The 15,005-nt window shown below is 53.6% G+C and overlaps 1 protein-coding gene across 1 annotated transcript; it reads right to left on the bottom strand.

Annotated features, from left to right (window-relative positions):
• Nucleotides 1–5,630: 5,630 nt before the first annotated feature.
• SLC7A4 (solute carrier family 7 member 4) lies at nucleotides 5,631–13,084 on the bottom strand. The gene is made up of 5 exons (XM_057381903.1): nucleotides 13,009–13,084; nucleotides 10,823–11,872; nucleotides 10,029–10,705; nucleotides 9,207–9,315; nucleotides 5,631–8,701 (listed from the first exon to the last, which is right to left on the bottom strand). Exons 2-5 carry the CDS (start codon nucleotides 11,802–11,804, stop codon nucleotides 8,508–8,510), a joined length of 1,962 nt encoding a protein of 653 aa, XP_057237886.1. The 5' UTR covers nucleotides 11,805–11,872; nucleotides 13,009–13,084; the 3' UTR covers nucleotides 5,631–8,507.
• Between the last annotated feature and the right edge of the window lie 1,921 nt (nucleotides 13,085–15,005).

Below are 15,005 nucleotides of genomic sequence, written 5' to 3'. Positions count from 1 at the left end.
ATACAGGCTTAAATGTGGAATTCAAATTCAGAGCACCTGTGAGTAAACTAAAGGGGCACTCAGTCCAAGTGAAGTCACAGGCTGCAGGCARAAGTGATGCCCAGGGAGGTACATTGTCGGCTAAACTGGGCCACAACCTTTTCCTTTTCCTCTGCGTTCTGAATAGTGACAGCAGAAGTATTTTTCATTATTTTAATGGAAAGATAAATTAATACATTAAAAATATAAATGAAATATCTTCACCTGTATCCAGTGTTTGATTTCCTGGTAAAGCTTGAAATAATTTTTGAAGGGGAATCTTGTGTTTATGTACATCCTTGTCAGCTTGTGTTTGGGGACTCCCTTTRCTGGTGATTTTGGATATTTCTTCTCTCGTTGGTCTCAGCCTTGTTGGTGCTCTTTTCTTTTGGCTGCTGACTTTAAGCMGCTGTTCTTTAATGGTGCATTCTTGTGTTCACAGCACTCCAGTGATGCTGTGTGCTGTGATAAAACCGAGTTACTGCTTCCTGGGCCTTCATCTGCACCAGTGTCACCAGCCTCACTTGTGCTGAGCTCAAGTCCCAGTCCTTCCCTCCAGACTCTCTAYTTGTGCACAATATTTCTTGTGACATCATCACTCATCCCTACCCTTCCAACCTTTAGGTTCTTTTTTGCACCTTCCTGGCACAGGCCTCACCTTCCCCATTTACAGCTGTCTTTGGGCATTCCTAGCTGKGTCTATCTCCAGGATGAAGATTTGCAGATCTCCCTATTCCTGGTCTCACCCTACAGCTGTGCTCCAAATCCTTCTGCTTCCAGCAGTGCTTTGATGGATACATACTCAGAAAGGCAGATACTGATTTTTTTCTGCCATGCCACATCCCATGCTGTGTGCCTGATCCAWATTCTCCCCGGGTGGTGTTTTTCACGGAAAATTCAACATCCTCTGCTTTACAACCCTCAGTCCTCACACATCTCMCCTCCTCTAGCCTCCTCCTTGAATGTCCTTCATGTCTTCAGTGGGCTTCTCTGGCTCACAGGAAAGAGAACAACCTTAATCCTAGCTGCTTCTGGCCACCAGGAAAACCCTAGACATCCACTTGGTTCCTTCCCAGTTCCATGCTGCATCTTCTCCTTGTGTTTACCTTTGAAGGCTACAGAGGCTGCTTGCCATCACCCCTGTCCTCCTCACCTCCTGCTCCTTCTACAGTCCAACAGTTCTCCTCAGCTGCCTGGTCTTCAAGCCGGGACAGTTTCCTTTTCTTATGTGCTGGTTTGACATCCTCATTTTTTTTCCTGCCCCACTGGAAATTCACAGAACACTTGCTGAGCAAACCCATTCGGTTTTCTTGTGGCTCTGGAAGGGGTTCCAGGACCGGGAAGCTCTGGGAGCCCCCTGGCTGCTCAGTATAGGCTTTCAGGCTTCAGCAGCTGGAGAAGGAGTGGGACAGTCACAGCTGCACCCTGAGCACCAGCCCCTTGCTGTGTCATGGGGATTGGATTTTCAGTCCCTCTTTGCTGTCTTGGTAACCTGAGGTTGAAGAACACAGATGCTTCACTGCCTGGCGGCTTCTGCTTTGGGCTTGTGGTAATGAGGGAGAAAAAGAAGTAATATATTGTAGTTTTAATGGCCTAAAGGTAATATAGGCAGTTGCAGAGAAGTATCTGAAGCTTCCTTTTAACTCTTAAACTGTTTGATTTCATGGGTTTTTTTTTTCCTAGGGGAGATTTTTTGACTGGCTATGATAGAAAACACTGGATTAAACTTAGAATCAGCTGGAACCATTTCCATAGCCAAGGGYAGCTGCCTCTGCCAAAGGAGAAGGGAATTGTTTTCACTCCTGTTTTTAAACTGTGAGAGCTCACGTGACGCTGATGTGCTGTTGGCCTTGTGCCTGTGCCTGTCCAAGAGCCATCTATGACCCAGGATCATACAGACCTTGGAAATAAAAGAGAGAAATGGTTCGGTATCTATGGACATATCACATATGTTTTCATTTTTCTGTTTCTAGTTTTTCCCTTTTGAGAGTGAAAATTACTGTGATGAATATTTTGAATATATTTTAATTTCTTATTGATAAATCAATACAGAAATTGTTTTGTAGTCTATATATTGTTTTTGTTCTACTAAAATATTAGTCAACAAAATAAAAACCCACAATTTATCCAGTCTCTGAGGCTGAAAGGAACCCCATGGTTGTGGTTAGTGGTCAGTTGGCAGTGCTGAGTTAATGGTCTTAGAGATCTTTTYCAACCTAAATKACTCTGTGATTCTATAAAGTTTATCTTCTTTATTTGAAAATAATGCTATGATTTACCTAGTGAGGTATGTCCTATAAATGTGCAAATCATTTTACAATTGTGTGACTAATAAATCAAACCTGTGCTTTGGTCTCAGGACTGTCTGTCCAAAGCATTTGTATGTTGTAAATATTGACTGCAGTCTTTAAATCTGGGCTGTCTCTAAAAATATCAGAACCATCCAATCTCAATACCCCCTCAATCTCCAGATAAAAACTTTGTGTATTGAACATGGAAGTTTTATGGGGGTTTATTTAATTCAGTGTAAGTACTTACATTTAAAAATAGTTTTCACCATTTATTGCTTCTGTTATGTCCTTTGCCCCAGCCTTTCCTGTGCTCTCCAAACAAGAGATGCAAATTAAAATCCTGTGAAACAATACATCCCAAGTCTGTCCTTATTCAGCTGGAGAAGATCCACTTGCCTATGTTTTGACACACATGGATTTGTTTGTTACTGGAGTTAGAGCTGGGTGGTTTTAGGCTCAATAAACCAATCAACAGAACAGCAGTGTTATACTGGGCAATGTCACTGCGACATGGACCTTGAGTATCCCATTGTCCAGTGGGTTTGATGAGGTGATGAGTGGGTTTGATGGGTTTGATGAGTGCTGAGGGGCACTGAGCACAAGTCTGCCCTGTGCCCAGGTGGGGTCTGCCTTCCTGGAGGGCTGCCAGGAGTAGCAGAAGCAGGCAGCCGGAGCTGGTCTGGAGGTTTCTGTGTGAAGTTGGAGGGATTTACTGTGCTTTGGCAGCTGCTGCCAAAGGCTGTGAGGAATTAACATGTAGGGAGTTACTCTGAAAACTGTAATTCTGTTATACTGTAATAACAATTCCCTGCTGATATCCTGAGCTGGAATCACTGTTCCTCTTTCCTCAAACTCAGTTGTGTTCTCTCTCTGTTGGGAACTAATCTTGGAATAACTCACCAGAAGACTTGTTGAATCCCTATTCCCAAGGGATTCAATGGTTCTAGTACTGAGCTTTTGTATTTTTTGTGTTCAAGTGTCAATTCCATATTATTCCTTTTTGGTTTCTTTGCAAAAGTGCCAGATAGCAGTTGGATGCCTCATGAAGGTATTATGGCATACCAGCACTGATGCCTCTTTCCAGGTCCTGCCCCAGTCAGAGCACAGAGGTAACACAAATCCACACTGATTACCACTAATKGTATTTTTTCCAGAATTCTTGAGTAGCTCTCACTTCGCTTAGTGACCTTTTGAGGCCTTGACTGTCCTCATCCTCCATCACCTTTTTGAAAGATCTGCTAGCTTGTTTTGCTGCAGCACTCTGGCACTGCTCCAGCTGCCTGACTCTTTCTGGAAAATGACCATTACCAGTCCAAGGAAGATCACTGCCTGATTCCACGGGAAACTTCTCTGGTGTACATTACACAGGTGATCCCAAAATTCTAGCTGTAGCAGCTAGTAACTTTGGAGGCAGGGCTGGGCAGTGGAACCCCCAGCGTGGCTCCAGCTGCTACCTGTGCGCAGAAAAGAGGGTTTTGTATTTTCCAAGTGTTTTTGTTGAGCACTATCTTGAGTGGACTGCCATGCCCAGAGATGGATTGGCTCTTGCCCCAGTAAGGATTAGAGCCCCCAGTGCTGCCCTAGAATGCTTCCAGCTTAGCAAGGGATCATGAGAAATTAGCCATCCTGGCTCCGTAGGAGCTGCTCACTGCAGCTCCTTCCTGCCAGCATTTGCCRGACATTTTCACAACCTCAGGCCAAACCATCATTGCCTCAGGAAGTGTTTCTGGTCTCCTGCCTAAATCTCCCTCATGGCAGTTTCAGTCCACTGCTTCATTCTGTGTCTCCTGTGTATGTGGGGAAGATTTATTCCCCCTTTACAGAATCTGTAAGGTTGGAAAAATCTTCTAAGCTCATTGAGGCCGGTAGCTGCAGTTTTGTGTCTGTGTGGTGTGTTACATGTGGGAAATGGCTGTGTCCTCCCTTGCCCCCAAAGCAGATGCAGTGGATGCATCTGGTATTGGAACGGAGCCTCTGCCACAGGGACGGGGCTGTGCCACTTGTGCCCTTGCTCACACAGCTCTTGGAAAGTGCTGAGACAGGGAAAAGCCRTGGCTGGAAGGACTGCTGAGACACAGCACAAACACCCTGGGAACGGCCTGGGGACCTGTGTGCCAAATCACTGGCACATCGTGGAGGGACGAGGGGACAAGATGATCACCTTGCTCTGTGCCATCTTTTAATAGCCTGGCGTTCCCCAGCCGGTGACAGGAGCAGATACACCACTACTGGCATCCTGGAATGCTGCGTGATGCTTACCTCATCCTCAGGCTGTGTCTGCAGGAGGAGGAGGGGAGCATGGCAGGATAATGAGAGGATTACTTACAGCCAGYCTCCCTGAGCCCTGCAGCTCATCTGTGCTGCTTTCAGAGCCGGGGAGGGAGAAGCAGGGAGGGATAATTTAGGAACACGAAGCTGAGAAGTGATTTAATTAGGACATGGAAGCTGCTCTCTCCTGGGTGCCAGCCCACCACCCCCTTCCAGTGCTCAGGGCTCCCCTTTTCCTCCYTCCAGCATGGACAGGGCTCAGCTATGCAAGTGGGTCAGTGACTGCTTATTCTAGTTGTAAAACTGTGCATCTGTGACTCCTGCTCCCCTGTGCTTCCCCAAGCAAGAGCCCAGCAATCCCCATAGGTTTCACAGTCCAGTGATCCCTGTAAAAGCTCCCACAGCCCAGTGATCTCTGTAAGAACTCTCAGAGCCCAGGGATCTCTACAGCTCTCACAGCTCCCATCCCTGGGGCTTCATGGGCAGCAGCAGTGATTCTGTGTCCRGAATCCTCCAAAATCATCATTGGCTCAGTCCTTGTGTCCATCCCTGGAGCATCTCTGAGGTGCACCTGGGACCAAGGGCCACAGCTTAGTCACTCACTGTCATTTAAAGGGGGAGGGTGGCAKCCCCAGCATTGATTTTCTCTCCAGGACAAATCCCATGTTATTCCCCCCTGGATCTGCATTTCTCCTCATCCTGCTGCAGCTGTCTTATGGGAACCATCCTCCCAGGGAACAACAAACCAGCACTGCCCTGCCAACTACTGCCCCAGTCATCCCAGCCCAGCAGCATCAGTGGTGAGGCTCAGGCATCCCTGGCTCACTCCCATGCTGTCTGTGGGGATTATCATCCAGGACTCACATTAACCCTCTTAGCCCAGTCCCGAGCATGTGCGTCAGAGCTGCTCCTGCCCCATGGCCCATAAAGYCCTTCCCTGTTCCTGGAGCCTCAGCACTGGCCACTCCAGCACTGACCCACATACTTCCCTGCCGCTCTGAAATTAGACTGATTTCCTGCAGACTGATTACACCATTACCACGGCTCCCAGAAAATAAGACTTTATTTATATTTTCAAGCTAATTTTGAGAAAGATGCTGCTSTGGAAAACAGGTGTATCATCAGCCACAGGGATGTAGCAAATGGCTGCTCTTAGAGCTCCATGAAACAGGGCTCTGGGAGGTGCACACGGGAATTATTKTGTTTTAAATCTGTTTGGAATTGGGGGTATGGATGGGGAACTTTTGTTTTCTCTTACAATTACAGGCTGCYATCTCAAAACCCTGCTGATGCTGTTTAGTTTGGTTTTATTTTCTTTTCTCTGCTGATACAATTTTCAGGAACAAATTCCTGTAGAAGGGCTGTCTGGGTGTCAGTGGCTGCTGCCATTCCCCTTTTTTCCTGTGTGCATTAATGAGTAGTCAATTAAAATACAATTCATACATGTTCTGTGCAGAGCATGTTACTGCAGTGGGATGGTTTATGAGACATGAACTGACTAATTTTGTAATYCTATTAAAAAAAGCCCCACAAGTGTGCTCAAGAGGCCCCACTGGCCTCTCAGGCGCCTGGGAATTACTCTTCAATCCTTTAATATCCTGCGGGCTGCATCCCTGACACCCCCTGCTCTGCTGGGAGAGGATGCYGTGCTTTGTGTGCCACAGCCCAACAGGGACTTCTGTGAAATTTTACAAATTAATATTTTAAAATAGTTTAAATATCAATGGTTACGAGACTCGTTCAACAATTCTTTGGTCTTTTGCAGCTTAAAAGGCTGATGGAGACCCCTGCTAGGAGATCTGAGAGATGTGACTGCCACCGACTTTCCTCCACAGGGGAACATTAAAGCCACCTTCAGCCACTCCCTCTCTGTGAGGACTTTCCTGCCCTTCCCCAGCCCTGTGCTGGGCTCCCTTCTCCTCCCATGTCCCTGAGAATCTTTTTACATGTCTTTGTCCTGCTGACAATGGATTTATGACCAAGATTAAAGCTGAATTGCTAAGGAGGATTAAGCCTCTGCCTCCCCAGGTGCCTGTTGAACACTTGCTTTTTAATGAAGAAGGACTCKGTTATCTCAGGAAGGACATTTCCCTAGAGAACAGCAGTGTGGGGATGGGAGTATCTGCATGTTATCCTTTAATTCCCATTAATTACAAACTTTTCCCATCCGTTTAGGTCTTAACCTTGGGCAGCTTTAATAACTCTGTCCTGGTGCTGSTCAGCACCATCCTCGCTGCTCACAGGAGTGTTCACTCCCATCTGGGTCACTATCAGGGTATTTGTGTATTGTAAGGCTCAAATCCCAGCCTACCCCAGCCCCGTGGGGTCCTGGTTTCTGTGGGTCTGGCTGGAGCTTGTCCTTGTGACTGGAACCCCAGTGGACGCATGGTGGCAGTGGRCAGCACAATCCCCCCTCTCCCCACTGGCTGGGGACCAGCTTCCYACCTTGAGTCTTGGGGACACAGAGAGCACAACCAGCCAGAGCCATCACAGAAACAGTGTTTATAAGGGTGACCAAATCAGCCCATTGCTCACAAGCCACGACACAGAGGTGCCAAGCGGGGTCACAGCTCTGGCAGCAGCAATGCAGGGACGAGGCAGGACACAGAGAGATGCTGGCAGACAGTATGGGTTCACCAGGAGCCAGCGTATCCTACTGAGGGTCCCCACAGCCTCTCYAGGGCCCTCCAGGGACTGGCCAGCAAGGAGTAATGGACTAGCTTGCCCACAGTCCCCAGCTCATCGCAGCATGCAGAGGATTAGGATGGACCAGGGTGTCCATGCTGCAAGGTCTATCAGGTTGGCAACCTTACGCTCAACTGGCTTCCAAAACATGTTGAAGTCCTCTTCCCTTCCACTTTAGGCTGCCCACAGGGAAAACARCCAGGGGTGGCTGCAGCAGTGCTGCTGGGGACCCTCCCATGACGCCCTTGCAGCTGGGATGACCCCAGAGCACAGGRATGATTGCTGGGGAGGGGGCAATACTGAAAAGCACCTACTGAGCCTGTCCCAAGCCCCAGAGAGCCCAGAAGGGGCATCCTGGAGGGCTGAGCTCCCCATGGTGGGGCAGGTGGTGCTGCTGGGATGTAGAAGTGGGGAGCTCCAGGCATATCAGCCCAGTGATGCTACTGGGGATCTCCAGGGACAAGGCAACATACCTGGACTCCTGAGAGCGGATACCCTGCTCAGGGCTGAGGCAGGAGCCTGGCCATGGCATTGTCTTGCAGCAGGCAGGGCCCCAGCCCACCCTCAGGCAGCCAATTCCAGCGGCTGGGAAGATGCAGTTGGGCTGCTGCCGTGCCARCCTCCACTGGTTTTCCTGGGGTCCCTGCCCAGCCACCCACTCTGGCCACATCCCTTCTCCATGTCATGTCTGCAGCTGTCCCTCAGCCCCCTCAGCCCCAGCCTTTGAGGAGAGCAGCCCTGGGGATGGGGATGGCGGGGGTGCCTGTGGGGATGCGTGACTGGCCCCTGCCTCCTTCCGAAAGGGACTCCGCAGGAGGCAGAGGGGCTGCAGTCAGGACGARGGTCAGGATAGGCAGCGTTGGGCTGCCTGTCCCGGTCCCTGGGGAGCCTCTGCATCCCCGGCTGCTTGGATGTGCTGGCAGACAGGAGATGTGCTGCACAGTGCCACGGTGTGCTCAGGCAGAGGTGACAAGGACACGGCTCCTCAWGAGCAGGGCAGGCACTGGCCTGAGACCCAGCTCCCGAGTGCGGGGGATGGGGATGGAGGCAGCTGGCCCCTCCATGCTCTGTCGGGAGCACACAGGGAAGGGCGAGCATCCKCATCCTCTCCAGATGGAGCGCCACTCCCAGGGCAGCCCCAGCGGCTCTGCTGTCAGAAGGACCAGGAGGGGGATGGCTCTAAGGCCTCACTGTGGGAGGGGATTCCGATGCTCCCATCTCCAGGCGCCCCTGTTCCCAGGGCTGTCATCTCTTGCAGTCRTCGGTGTCGGTGTCGGGCAGGCCGGAGGCTGCCTGCGAGCTGGGCTGGACTGCCTGCACCCTCTCCTCCAGGCTGCCACCCGGGAACACCACGTAGCGGGCGCTGAYGCGCTGGGGCCGTGGCTCCCGCAGGTTCTCCTTGCTGTGCCAGATGCCGTAGCCAAAGTAGACGAGCAGGCCTGCAGMAGAGACAGGGACAGCAGTGGCTTCAGCACAGCCTGGCTGCTGGCACCGTCATGGCTGGCATCACAGTGGAATGTGGCACCCATGTGGCTGGCTACTTGGCAGAGCAACAAGCCAAAGCACCACAGGAATTTAACCAAGCTGCTTGCAGGAGGAAAAGGGTCCTGCAGCATGGTAGCAAAGAGAGCACCCTCAGTCTCTGGGAAAGGGAAGGACTTCCTGAGCCCCAGGGAGCTGCCTCAAGAGCAGGGGATGGTTTGGGCCCAGGGCTTGAAGGAGGCTCTGAACTTTAACAGGAGGGAGCTGTAATGCTCCAGGAAACAGAGAGGCTCAGGAGATGCTGGGAGACCTCGGCATGCATCTCCAAAGGGGAATCAGAGGTGGAAAAGAGCAGGGTACACTTTACAGACCCATAAGTGGGGAGAGGAGCTGCCAAAGCAGACAGAGGGTGCCAAGACAAGCCCTGTTCCCCCTTCCCCAAGCAGCCATGGGAGCACTCACCTAAGAGGAGCCAGATGGCAAAGCGGAGCCACGTCATGTAACTGAGCTTCAGCATCAGGTAAATGTTGAGGATGATGCTCAGTGCTGGCGACAGGGGTACCAGYGGAATCTGCAGGAGAAAAGGAGCAGGCAGGGGTGAGACCTGCAGGACCACATTCCCCATCTTTAAAATCATAGGGACAAAAGACAGCACTGACAAACATGTGGGACAAAGGGACTGTCATCTTGAGATTTCTAGAAGTGGCACTTTTTTTTTAGGGAAAAGAAACAATGGAGCCAGGAGCTGGGAGCCAGGCTGGCAGTGGGGRCCAGACATCATCATGAGGACCAAACACGCTCTCAGCATGATCCTGAGCTAACATGGTCCTTGCTGGAGGAACCAGGGCAGGGGCATGGCACGGCAGTGGTGTCATCACTGGTGTTATGAAGCTTCACTGACCACATCAGGCTCAGGTGGGCTGAAAACAGGAGAGAGGAGCACGAGAGGCATAGAAGTGGTTTGGAGGCTGAAAATGAGCTTCACCATGTATCTGAAGGGCAGCCAAAATAAGGAGATGGGGCAGAAGAGGAGCGGAAGAGTTGTGGGGATGCAGAGGATGRACACAGAACTGCTATGGATATCTTCTCCTGGGGACCAGTGGCCATACAGAGTAACAGCAGAGGCACCAACACTCCCCATACCCAGTGTTCACCAACACCCTCTTCCTCCTCCCCACCCTCCTCCTCCTTCAGCAGTTGTGGTGCTTTCTACAGGTCCATCAGAGCTGCTCCCACCTCCCCTCACCCCTGCAGAGGGACTCTCTTCCTGGGCTCCGGCCATACCTGGAAGGTCTGGGTGCTGTGCTGCTGCTCATGTGCCCATATGAGGAGGAGGCTGAGCAGGAAGCCCAGACTGAAGAGGACCAGCAGCAGGGAGTAGCTCCAGGTAGGCAGGTGGAGGTGGGTGTTGCCAAACACCAAGATGGAGCAGAGGCAGATGGCAGACACCATCAGGGTCACCACRGCCACTGTGACCACCTCACCGGGGTAGAAGTCGCTGAGGAACTCCAGGTAGGGCTCAAATGCTGCCTTCAGCTGYCCTGGCTCCCGCTGCTCTTTGCTCTTGTCTCTGTCCACCAGCTGCAGCTTGTCAGAGAAGGACTCATACTCCTTCAGCTCACCGCCGGATGGGCCCTCGTGGGGCTCGGGGTTRGGCCGGCCACCGGCTGCTGGCACGGGTACATCCCCCTTCTGCTGCTGGAAGCGCAGGACGATGATGCTGGCGGCCACAAAGGTGTAGGCCAGCAGTGTGCCGATGGACAGGAACTGCACCAGGGCCTCCAGGTCGAAGAYGAGGGCCAGCAAGGCCATGAGCAGCCCGAAGACCACGATGCCGACCACAGGCACCTGTGTGCGGGGGTGCACTCGGGAGAAGACCTGAAAGAAGAGCCCGTCCTCGGCCATGGCGTAGACGATGCGCGGCAGGGAGAAGAGGTTGCTCAACAGAACTGTGTTCATTGCTGAGGGATGGGCAGAAGAAAGGAGACCCCATCAGACCCAAACCCAAATGGGGGAGTGTTCCCAGCCCCCAAGGCAGGGGGAGCGGGCAGCTCCCTCCCACCGCTGCCTGTACTCACCACAGATAGAGCCAGCAGCCACCAGAAACCCTGCCCAGGAGTAGCCCCTCCTGTAGAACGCATCGGCCAGGGCAGAGTCAGGGTCCAGKGTGTGCCAGGGCACCATCAGCGTCAGCACAACTGACACTAGGATGTAGGCGCCAGTGGCCAGCCCCAAGGAGAAAGCGATGGCCCTGGGGACAGCCCTCTGAGGGTTCCTGGCCTCTTCACTGGAGGCTGCAATGACGTCAAAGCCCACAAAGGCATAGAAGCAGGTGGCTGTGCCAGCCATGATGCCCGACAGCCCATATGGGGCAAAGCCACCCTCCTGGGTGCTCCAGTTCTTGGGYTGTGCGAGGACAAAGCCCATAATGAGGATGAAGAGGATGACGCCCATGCTGATGGCCGAGAAGACGTGGTTGAGCCAGGAGGACACTTTGGCCCCAAAGGAGATGAAGGCAGTGGCTACCAGCAGGATGGCAGCCGCCAGGAAGTCTGGATAGCGGGCCAGGAATGGCACCTGCCAGGCACCCACGTGGGTCTCAGTGAAGTTTTTGATCTTGTGGTTAAAGATGGAGTCCAGGTAGCCACTCCAGGCCCTGGCCACCGCAGCCCCCCCGATCATGTACTCCAGCAGTACATTCCAGCCAATGAGGAAAGCCCAGATCTCACCCACGGACACGTAGGTGAACATGTAGGCAGAGCCTGTCTTGGGCACGCGGGCTCCAAACTCGGCGTAGCAGAGAGCAGCCAGGAGAGAGGCAAAGCCGGCGATAATGAAGGAGACAATGACGGCAGGGCCGGCGATCTCCTTGGCCACAGTGCCYGTGAGGACATACAGCCCGGAGCCCACCATGCCTCCGATGCCCAGCAGCGTCAAGTCGATGGTGGAAAGGCATCTGTTGAAGGATGTCTCCATCATGTCGTCCTCCAGGGTCTTCACCCGGTTGAGTTTCTGGCAGAAGCGGGTCAGGTCGGTGGAGCGGGGCAGCCATCTCGCCATCCTGGAGGAAGCAGGCCCTGCCCTAGGCAGAGTGAGGGGTCCTCAGCAGCGAGAGCCTGCCTGGAGACCTGGTAGAGGGGCGGGAAGGGGTGAGCATTCCCTTGGCAGCAAGGTATCAAGTGCTGGGGACAGGGGGAAAAGCCAGCACTTGATACCTTGGTATCAAGGTATCCCCGACTCCTCAGCACAGAGCRTGTCCTCCTCCATGGGTGGACAGGGACATGTGCCTGTGTGCCAGGCGGCAGGCAAACCACAGCACTCCCAGGGCAGCATTTCCCTGTTAAAGCCCAAACCAGTCTGCTCTGGCCCTGACAAAGGTTTCCTTGCTGCTTCTTCTTCACTGTATCCAGCATCTACCTGAACCTGGCCATGCTGTGCCGGGACACTCCCACAGGGGCATGAAGCATCTCCCTGCTCCCAGCATCCTTCTGCTTCCCCAGAGAAAGCTCAGGCATGGTGCAGAGGCTGCAGCAGGAAGTCCAGAGCAGCTCCCGCGRGGACACAGGAGTCCCCAGCCAGACCAAGAAACAGACAGTGCCAAGGGACCAGCCACGCTGGCAGCTGCCACCATGACAGGAGGAGGACACAGCTCTGGGGACCTTCAGGTGCTGCTTCCCCGCTGCTCCGTGGGACGATTGGAGACTTTGGGGACACTCTCCCTGCCCAGCAGCCCTCCTCCCTGTGCCAGAAGCCCCACACCCACGTACACTATGCGTCCTGATCGGAGGCTGGTGCAGCCCCGCTCCAAGGTCCACCTCCCAGAGGCCAAAAGGTCCTGGAAAGGCCACTGGGAGATGATGGAAAGACAGGGCCAACGATGGCCCATGAGGACAACGGGCACCCTCCGTGCTGGCTGACGCCCCCCTCCTTGCACACCCAGGTCCCGGAGACTGGCGGCATCGGCAGTACTGGGGTCCCCAATCCCAACACACGCAACAGGCGCAGCTGGGAGGATGCGGAGCTCGGTACCCACTGGACACGGAGCATCCCCGAGGGTGGGGACCCCCGCATCGAGGAGAGTGTGTGGGGGTTCCGGATTCATCCCGGGCGGGGAGAGGCGATAATTTCATCCCTGCTCAGCCCCGCCACAACGCCGGTTCCGGGCGGCGCCGAGCCCCGGCCTCAWCCGCGGCCGCGTTCCCCCGGGACGCTCCCCACGGTGCCGATCCCAGCCCGGCTCCCACCCTCCCAGGTTGTCGCTCACCTGCGAGGGTGGCCGGGGGCCCCGCACCGGCCCCGGCCTCACCTGCTCCGCGCCGCCTCTGCCGCTCGGCTCCGCCTCCCCGGGCTCAGCGGAAGGGCGGGGGCCGGGCGGGGGCCGGCCCGATCCCCAGGGGTGTCTTCCTGGAGCGGGGAGCAGAGCACCTGCACCCCCAGCTCCAGGGAGGGGCAGACACATGTGGGTTCCCCACGGCCCCAGGGTGGGCATCCCCACGGAGCGAAACGGGATACGAGGTGGTCATGGAGATGTTCCAAAGGTTGGAGCCCTGGGTTGCTCTGGAACCAGGCTGGGAGAGCTGAGGATGTTCAGCCTGGAGAAGGCTCCAGGSGGACATCAGAGTCCCTTCCAGTGTCTAAACGAGTTCCAAGAGAGCTTGAGAGGGACTTGGGACAAGGACCTGCAGTGACAGGACACAGGGAATGGCTTTCCAGTGCCAGAGGGCAGGATTAGATGGGATATTAGGAAGGAATTCCTCCCTGTGAGGGTGGGGAAGCCCTGGATCCCTGGAAGTGTCCAAGGTCAGGTTGGACGGGGCTTGGAAAATCCTGGGAGAGTGGAAAGTGTTCCTGCTCATGAGCGCCTAATCCAAAGTCCCTTCTAACCCCACCCACTCTGTGATTCTGTGATGGARCAGTTATCCCAAATCCCATCCACTGCATGCAGTTCTGGATGGAGCAAAGGGCTGAGACCCTGCTCCTCTCCCTCTACTGGCTCTGGTCTGGAGCTGCTGCCTGAAAGACAGGCACCTGCTCTGTGCTCAGGTGTTYGTAATGAAGAAAATGAGGTGTGGGGAAAGCTGCTGGAGAGGGAGCTCCTGAACAAGCCCCTCCAGCTCACAGTCCTGCCTGGCCAGGGCCTGGACAAGAGCACAAAACCTGAACAAAAGCCAGCGGTGCTTCCACTTGGCCCTGCCGGGCAATGAAGAGGAATCACCTCTATCCATTTTTAAGTCAAAAGGTGTTTCTTTTCYAGAAATACCTCACCTCCTCTTGAACCAACACAAACTTTCTGCCTCTCCAGCCCCCTGGGGCAGGGCTTTCCCAAGGAGTCCCACCCAAACCTGCCTCTAATAGGTGCCCTGCAATGCTCCTGCTGCTCTATTCCTAGAGCGGAGTCCCTCTCCATGTCACTCAGAGTTTTATCTCCACCCTGTTCTCTCTTGTGCCCTTTGTCAAAGATAAAGGAGTCCMGTTCAGCTGGAAGGTGTTCTAGATCCCTGGTGTCCCCAGGGCCTTTGCAGAGCTTGTTCCATCCCTACTGTGCCTTTGTTGGGGTGAATGGGTTTGCACTTACTGCTTCACAGCAGCATGTTTTTCATTTTCTACTCTGATCCCCATCTCATTCTCATCCAATTTTCTGATGGCACCTAACTACTAAACCTGACTTTTTCCTGGACCCCCCAGTCACCACCCCAAATGTCACCCTCAAGTTGCACCCACAACTTAGAGCTCGCAGTGCAACACTTGAGTGCAACACATTCACCTTTAACCACACTCAATCAACCTCCTTATGTGGAGGGAACCTCRGTCTTTGTCTCAACAGCCCAAAATGTAGGAAAAGGAAGGAGAAASCAGGACTTGTCCCATGCTGCCACCCATCACTCACCTTCCACCAACTTCTGGGTGAACATGGGGCTGGCATGAAGCCATAGCTCTCACGTCAGTCCCCTTGCACCTGAACAGGGAACTTGATCCTCYGGTTGCATCCCCTCTCCACGTCACTTCTGGCACATGTGGAGCCCTGGGCAAGCACTTTATGTCCAGCTCTGTGGATGGCTGAAGCCAAATGCATGTTCCCGGAACACTGGTTGAGAGCTTAGGGGCTGCACAGGTCACTGAACCATGAAGCTGAGACAACCAAAGCCCAGCAGAACTTCCATCCCTTTTGGGTCACTCTCACCAGGTCTACCCCATGTTACTTGGCAGAACAGCTGTTCCTTGGCAGCTGTAGGGGCTGGGGCACAGCAATTCTGTAGGATG

Source organism: Malurus melanocephalus, unplaced genomic scaffold (genome assembly GCF_030028575.1).
Source record: "Malurus melanocephalus ecotype Western Australia unplaced genomic scaffold, MMel_1.1 scaffold_540, whole genome shotgun sequence".
In the NCBI taxonomy this organism is placed as follows: Eukaryota; Metazoa; Chordata; class Aves; order Passeriformes; family Maluridae; genus Malurus; species Malurus melanocephalus.
This window is presented reverse-complemented; position numbering and strand designations above follow the sequence as displayed.